At 38.5% G+C, this 6,793-nt stretch overlaps 1 protein-coding gene and 1 long non-coding RNA gene across 2 annotated transcripts; one reads left to right on the forward strand and one right to left on the reverse strand.

The window, feature by feature from the left end:
• Positions 1 to 2,448: 2,448 nt before the first annotated feature.
• LOC132172642 (uncharacterized) lies at positions 2,449 to 3,302 on the reverse strand. Its single transcript, XR_009439173.1, has 2 exons — positions 3,122 to 3,302; positions 2,449 to 3,017 (listed from the first exon to the last, which is right to left on the reverse strand). It is a non-coding gene; the product is annotated as an uncharacterized LOC132172642 (long non-coding RNA).
• Positions 3,303 to 4,843: 1,541 nt separating this feature from the next.
• On the forward strand, positions 4,844 to 6,370 carry LOC132169403 (uncharacterized). Its single transcript, XM_059580439.1, has one exon. The coding sequence runs from the start codon at positions 4,844 to 4,846 to the stop codon at positions 6,368 to 6,370; it is 1,527 nt and encodes a 508-aa protein (XP_059436422.1).
• Positions 6,371 to 6,793: the final 423 nt, after the last annotated feature.

Genomic DNA, 6,793 nt, shown 5'->3' on the forward strand with positions numbered 1-6,793 from the left:
ATCTTCAACGGCAAGCTCTGGGCTGAGCTCCGGTAAGATCTCTGCTGCCGCCGAAGAGAGAGGTAGAGGGAGAGAAAGAGAGAACACCGGATAAGTGAAGAGAAAAAATGAAGGGTTTGGGGAGAAAAATGAATTTTTTTTTTTTTTTTTTTTTTTGTGAATGATGGGGGAATAAATTGTAATCCTGTGTTTTCCATCTTATTTGATTTTGTGTAATATTCTTAGGTGTTTAATTTTGATTGAAGGGCACAAAGGACCTAGTTTATGCCAGATCCTTATAAAAGTTGTCGCATTTTTATAATGTTTAGGTAGGATTTTAAAAATATTTTTCCATGTTTTCGATCTGTGTGCTCTCATTACATTGGCTTTCCCGGAGCTGTTTTTTTGTGTGCTCGTTTTGTGTTTCTTAGCAAAATTGATGGCTCAACAGTCACAGACCTTCAAAGCATGATTAATGCTTTTCGAAGATTTCCCTCGACATTTTTCATATGACAAAAGTGGGGATTGAGATCCCATCTAATTAATCAAAATTGGAAATTTTAATGTTACGAAATTGTGGCCCTTTATTTGAAATTCAATCGTCTATAAAATCATCAGGATCTCAATCCCAGAAGTAGACCATTTGTGGATCACTCGGATAAGTACAGTAAATGCTTCTCTTTGCACGAAATGACCTAATGTTGAAGGCTAATTACGTCAATTTGCCTGCTTAAAATTAAACTGTCTAACATTATAGGTATATTAGAGTGAGACCCAAAGATATTCTTATATTATATTTCAAATTGGTCTTTTCATTTCATGACACACCTTAGAGCATTATGTAGCTATTGAGCACAGGTTATTAATTATTATTATTATTATTATTATTATTATTATTATTATTTTCAAATTCATGTTAATTAATGTTGTTTCTTAAATTTTCTTGAGATAAATATATTAGGGGACACTTCAGTTTGGCCTCCTGAACTTCCAACTGATTTGACAAAGGACCCCTAAACTTTCAAATCTCTCACTTTGAACCCCTGAACTTTTAATTTCGATTACTTTAAACCCCTCTCTTAGTTTTTAACGTTAAACTTAAACAATTTGACTCTTTATACCCATTATACCTTCACGTTAAAACTACACCGTTTTGAGCCTCAAACTTCAACACCAACCCAACCCAAAACGACACCGTTTTGGGCAATAAGATTATTATTTTTTTCCTAAAAAAAAAGAAAAAGAGAAAGAAAAATATTAAAAAAAAGAAAAAGAAAAAGAAAAATCAGGGTGGATAGAGCCACCCCAATGGTCGGTCTGGTAACCCACACCTAAAAGTCCAAAAGCCATTCCTCCTTTGTTTTTTTTTTTTTTTAGATCGACTTCTTGGTGGTTCCACCTCCGTATCGGTCGGAGCCAAATTTCTTTTTCTTTTTTTTTTTATAAATATTTTGCCTTTTCTTTTTAAAAAAATAGATGCCCAAAACGGTTTCGTTTTGGGCCGGGGGTGGATGCTGTAGTTTTTGGCATTTTCAAAATTTCAAGTGGATTGGGTGAGGGTATAATGGACATAAAAATAAAAAAACCGTTTGAGTTTAACGTTGAAAATTAATAGAAGGGTCCAACGTGAGAGCAAGTCAAAGTTTCGGGGTCCGAAGTGAGAGATTTAAAAGTTCAAAGGTTTTTTGTCAAATTGGCTGAAAGTTCAGGGGACTGAACTGAAGTTTCTCCAATATATTAATAAACAACTAAAAACACACAAAAAAAAAAAAAAAAAAATTATAAACAGTTTTCACCTTTCCTAAGAGAGAACACTTACTCAAATTAAAAGCAAAAACCACTCCCTAGAACATATTAACAAACACTCTTTTCAAATGCAGCATGCAATTTCATGTAAGCAGAATATTAACAGTACATCGAATTGTAGAGACTCAATGACGCTACATACTAAATTATAAGCAATGCTAAACATTCTTATGCTAAACATTGGGGGTGACCGCAGCCACCTATGGAGCTCCTATGGGGTGGTCGCGGCCACCGTTGTCGTGGCTACCCCTGGCCGCTTTTGTAGGTGGCCGACCGCCCATTGGGCTTGTCGGCCACACATTTTATTTTAGGTTTTTTTTTTTTTTTAATATGCGTTTGAAAAAAAGTAATATGGGTTTCTTTTCTTTTCTTTTTTTTTTTTTTTGTTAATATATATATGATGGTGTGTCCACACCAACAAAATAAAATAAATAAAAAATAATAATAAAGTTTATTTTGTTCACAATTTGTTTTGAGACCATAAAAAAAAATAATTAAAATAAAATAAAAATTAAAAAATAAAAAAAATAAAAAAGAGCATATTTGACTCAATCTGGCAATTACTTTTTCTGTCCGCTTTTAATTTTTTCCTCATCACTCTCTACTTTCCGAAATAAATCAAAGCAAGAACAGTAAAAGGGCAAAGAGTAATCACACTCAAGAAAAGGAAAGACATAGATGGCTATGAATACGCAACATAAAAGAAGTAAGGGTAAACTTGTTAAAGATAAGATAACAACATAGTAGACCATCGCCAACAACACTAGACATCTATAATCAATCCCCCCATTTCAACTCAAACTCACGCTCAAAAGTTTCTCTTGAGAAGACTACACGATCACCGTCCACTTGGCAATGCATCACCTCACGCATGCGAGCTATCGCAGAAAAATAGTCTTTAATGGCTGCCGCAGTTAACATGTTGTGAGGGGTCGCAAGCACCCGCATCACTTCGGCCACATGCGCAAACAACGGCTGTTTGTCGACACAGACGTAGATATGTTTTTCAGGGAACCTCATGTACTCAGAACAGGGGACCTCATGTAACAAAACGCGATTTAGCGCACTGCGAGCCTCACTCAAGCTGGAACTGTATTCAAAATCCACGACACATAAATCATGTAATACTTTACGGAATACGCGAAGCAGTGAAGCACAACCCAACGAAAGGAGCGAGTATACTCTATCTGCAAAGGAGGTCGATAGCCGGCCATATCCTTCACACTTCACAACTGCCAACGGTGATTCAAAAAAAAGTAATATAATTAGGAGAAGTAGAACAGTCAACAGTAGAACTAAATTGAAACTTTGACAAAAACCCACCAAAATCACTCACCAGAACTTGCACAGAGCAGGAGAAGGGTTCTTTGGCGACAGGAAACAAGAGGTCGGAGAAAATGGAGATGGGGAAGTGATAGCCGAGTTGAAAACAAAAGGACGTTGATAATGTCAATTTATAGGGGGAGAAGCTCAGATCTGGTGTGTTCGTCAAGTGGGAAGGAGCAAGACTGCAAGAGTTTTTGAATAATATAATAAAATGGAATATAAAGAAATAGTTCCACAGAGAAAGAAGGAAGACAAAAAAAAGTGTCTTGGGAAGTGCGAAAGAAACGACAGGGAGCTGTGACGTATTGCTATAAAAGTGTCTTGGACAGTGTAAAAGTCGAATATGTGGGGATGGGAGAACATCTAACGGTACGAGGATGTCTTTAATGAGCTAAATTGTGTCGAATTGTGGTCGGTGGAGTTGGAGTGATGGGATCCGGATCGCTTGAAACTTTAAGGGAATTCTTAATTTTAAAATTAGGAGATCTTGGCCGCCAATTTTAATTCGACTATCTCAAGTTTTGTATTATTTTTTGTTTTTAATTTTTATTATTTTATTATTTTCTTTTTTAATTACTTTTTAAATTTTAAATATTATTTTATTATTTTAAAGGTTTTTTAAGTAAATGGGATACATGGTAAGATCCTGGCCTTGAATTAAAATGGACGGCTAAAATCTCTTAATTCAAGAATTTGGAATACCTTTAAGATTTCAAGGAATTCGGATCCTAGAGTGATGTGTTAGGTTTAGATGGTTGGATGAGCTGGCAAGAAGTATTATGCAGTGTGTGAACTTCTCCAAATTCAATATTTTTTTTCTACAAAATACCAAACACTATCCTTAATCTCTGCCAAGGCCAAATACCTTGGCGGCTTGGCCTTGCTTAATTAATGTTCTTTTAGTTAATAAAAAATATTTTTTATTACAAAATATTCACCAAAAATACTTTAAAACCTTTTCCAATTTTATATTACATCAAAATACTTTTATATTCACCAGAAAATGTGTATTGGTCGAGTCATGATTCACTGCACGCGGCGTGCGTAGCACGCCCGTGCAGGAATCACTTTTTTAAAAAAAAAAAAAAAAAAAAAAAAAATTTTTTGCACGCGGCGTGCCATGCACGCCGCGTGCTCTTTATCTTTACCCGTATTGGTCAGTGTAAAAGTTGAATATGTGGAAGCGGAAAGATCAAAAAGTACTTGGAAGTCTTTATTGAGCTAAATCGTGTCAAATGGTGGTTAGTGGAGCTGCAGTGACGTGGTAGGTTTAGTTAGGATACTTTTAAGATTGCGATTTTCAAAGAATAATCAACATTTTTAAATGAGATCATAAAACGTAATGCGTTTGACATTGTAATTTAAAAAGCATTTAATCTAAAATAGGAAAACAATCTGTCATTTCTATATGAGCATTTATATTGAACTCTTTGAATTTGGCTTTTCTTTAAAAATTTAAAAAAATTCACAAAAAGAATCATTTAACAAGCCCTCTGCTCTATTCGTTTTCCTTTTCACTCTCATCTACCTAGAACAAAAAAAGAATTGTCCAAAGAATGTAAGCAAGGATACCACGGTGAAAAAAGTAAATTTTTTTTTCTCTCTAGGGCTCCCGAAAACCTAGAGGAGAAGCAAATTTTCTTCCACCACAAACTCATCTAGTCTGTGAGTGGGAAGGTTAATCTACGGATCACTCTTGTCTGTATTGGGATTGGAGGCACTATCTAGAGGCATGGCTGAAGAGTTGGAGGCTTTATGGGGAAAATTTTCTTTGACGGAAGAAGAACAAGATGGGCTTGAGGTGGCAGAGGAGAATGTGGAAGAGATCACGGCCAAAGGTTCTCATTGTCTGGTAGGAAAGCTTATCTCTGACAGGTTCATTGGGAAGAGAATCATCAGGGCAAAGTTGATAAGAGGTTGGAGGCCGACCGGATCACTGGAATTTAAGGTGCTTGGAGAGAATACGTTTTTGATGGACTTTGAGCATGAATGGGATAAGATTAGAGTTATGGAGGGTCGTCCATGGATCTTTGAAGGTCAACTTTTTTCGGTGGCAGAATATGATGGTGTCACGCCACCAAGTGAGATGAATTTCGACACGGCGGCGTTTTGGGTTCGTATGTATAAGCTACCACTGTCGTGTATGGGAAGAGAGATGGGATTTAAGCTGGGAGCAATTATCGGAGTTGTGGAAGATGTCGACACAGATGATGATGGCATTGGATGGGGCGAATTTCTTCGTGTGAAAGTCCAAGTGAACGTCCTAAAGCCTTTGCCGAGAGGGAGAATACTTAAACTGAAAAATAAAACTTTGTGGATCCCTTTCCAATATGAAAAGGTACCCAAGTTTTGTTTCAATTGTGGGGTTATCCGCCATGGAGTTGGGGGATGCGTGAATGAGGAACTACGTTGGAAACATGGAAAACCAAAGGAACCGGAGTATGGGCCGTGGTTGCGAGCAGGCTCGCCCAAAAGGCGTTCGGAGAATAGAAGGGGCAACTATGGCGAGGATGAGTTTTTCAACGAAGAGGACAGCTTTCATGGTTCTGCATCGGAGTCACGGCCAGCTATTTTCCGGCCGGCGAGAGTTTCAACCTCGGACAGTAACGGACGCCAGAAAAGGAAGGAAACACGGAGCGAAGAAGGCGGGATTTCTTTAAATTCCGCTAATATTCCTGGAGCTGTAGCTGGTGGGCAGTGTGATAATTTAATGCAGGATATTCCAGAGAAGGAAACGCACGGTGATCAAGGGAATTTACGGAATGTGTCTGTTACTTCTCAATGTGGAAAGAACGTGGGGTACAAGGGAGAGAAATGCGGAGAAAAGATGCGATTGAATGAGCTGTATAGACAAGCTGCGGAGGGAATGCTGGACACGGACGGAAATCATGGAAATAAAACCCATCAGGCCACGTCAGAAGAATTTTATGGGGGTGCAGTCTCTTCACCAACAAAGGAGAATTTTGGGCCTTCTTCTCACGTGGGCGGTGACCACCTATCACCAAGAGTGGAAAATGGGCTGGTAGGCCCAAGGAGTGTGCCAATTCGCTCATGGAAAAAACGAGCACGAGAGAAACAGGGAGATGTTAATGCAAGGGCTGTTCGGTCACTAACCTTGGGGAAAAGGCATGCAGATGAGGATGGGAATCCAGAAAAAAAGGAAAAAGAAAGGAAAAAAGGAAAGAAGGTTATGGAGGGGGAATGCAATGCTGAATTTTTGATGGCGGTGGCTGGTGCTCAGCCCCGCCAAGAGCCATGAGTATACTTAGTTGGAACTGCCGGGGGCTTGGGAACCTCCGGACAGTTCGTGACCTTTGCCGCTTGGTAAAGGAAAAGAAACCCAGTTTGGTTTTCCTTATGGAAACCAAACTTACAGCTTCTCGGGTGGAACGTTTAAAATTTCAGTTGGGATTTGGAAGCGTTTTTGTGGTTGACTGTGTGGGAAAGAGCGGTGGTCTAGCTCTCTTTTGGAAGGATGATGGAGTGGTGGAAATCCAAAATTACAGCCGCCGTCACATTAATGCTACGATAAGGAGTGAATATGGGGCACAACCATGGACCTTAACTGGATTTTATGGCAATCCCGACGTTTCAAAAAGAAAAGAATCTTGGAATCTCCTCCAGCACCTCCGCTCATTATCATGTAATAAGTGGATGTGTGTGGGGGATTTCAATGAAATTC

This window comes from Corylus avellana, chromosome ca2 (assembly GCF_901000735.1).
Source record: "Corylus avellana chromosome ca2, CavTom2PMs-1.0".
NCBI classification, from domain to species: Eukaryota; Viridiplantae; Streptophyta; class Magnoliopsida; order Fagales; family Betulaceae; genus Corylus; species Corylus avellana.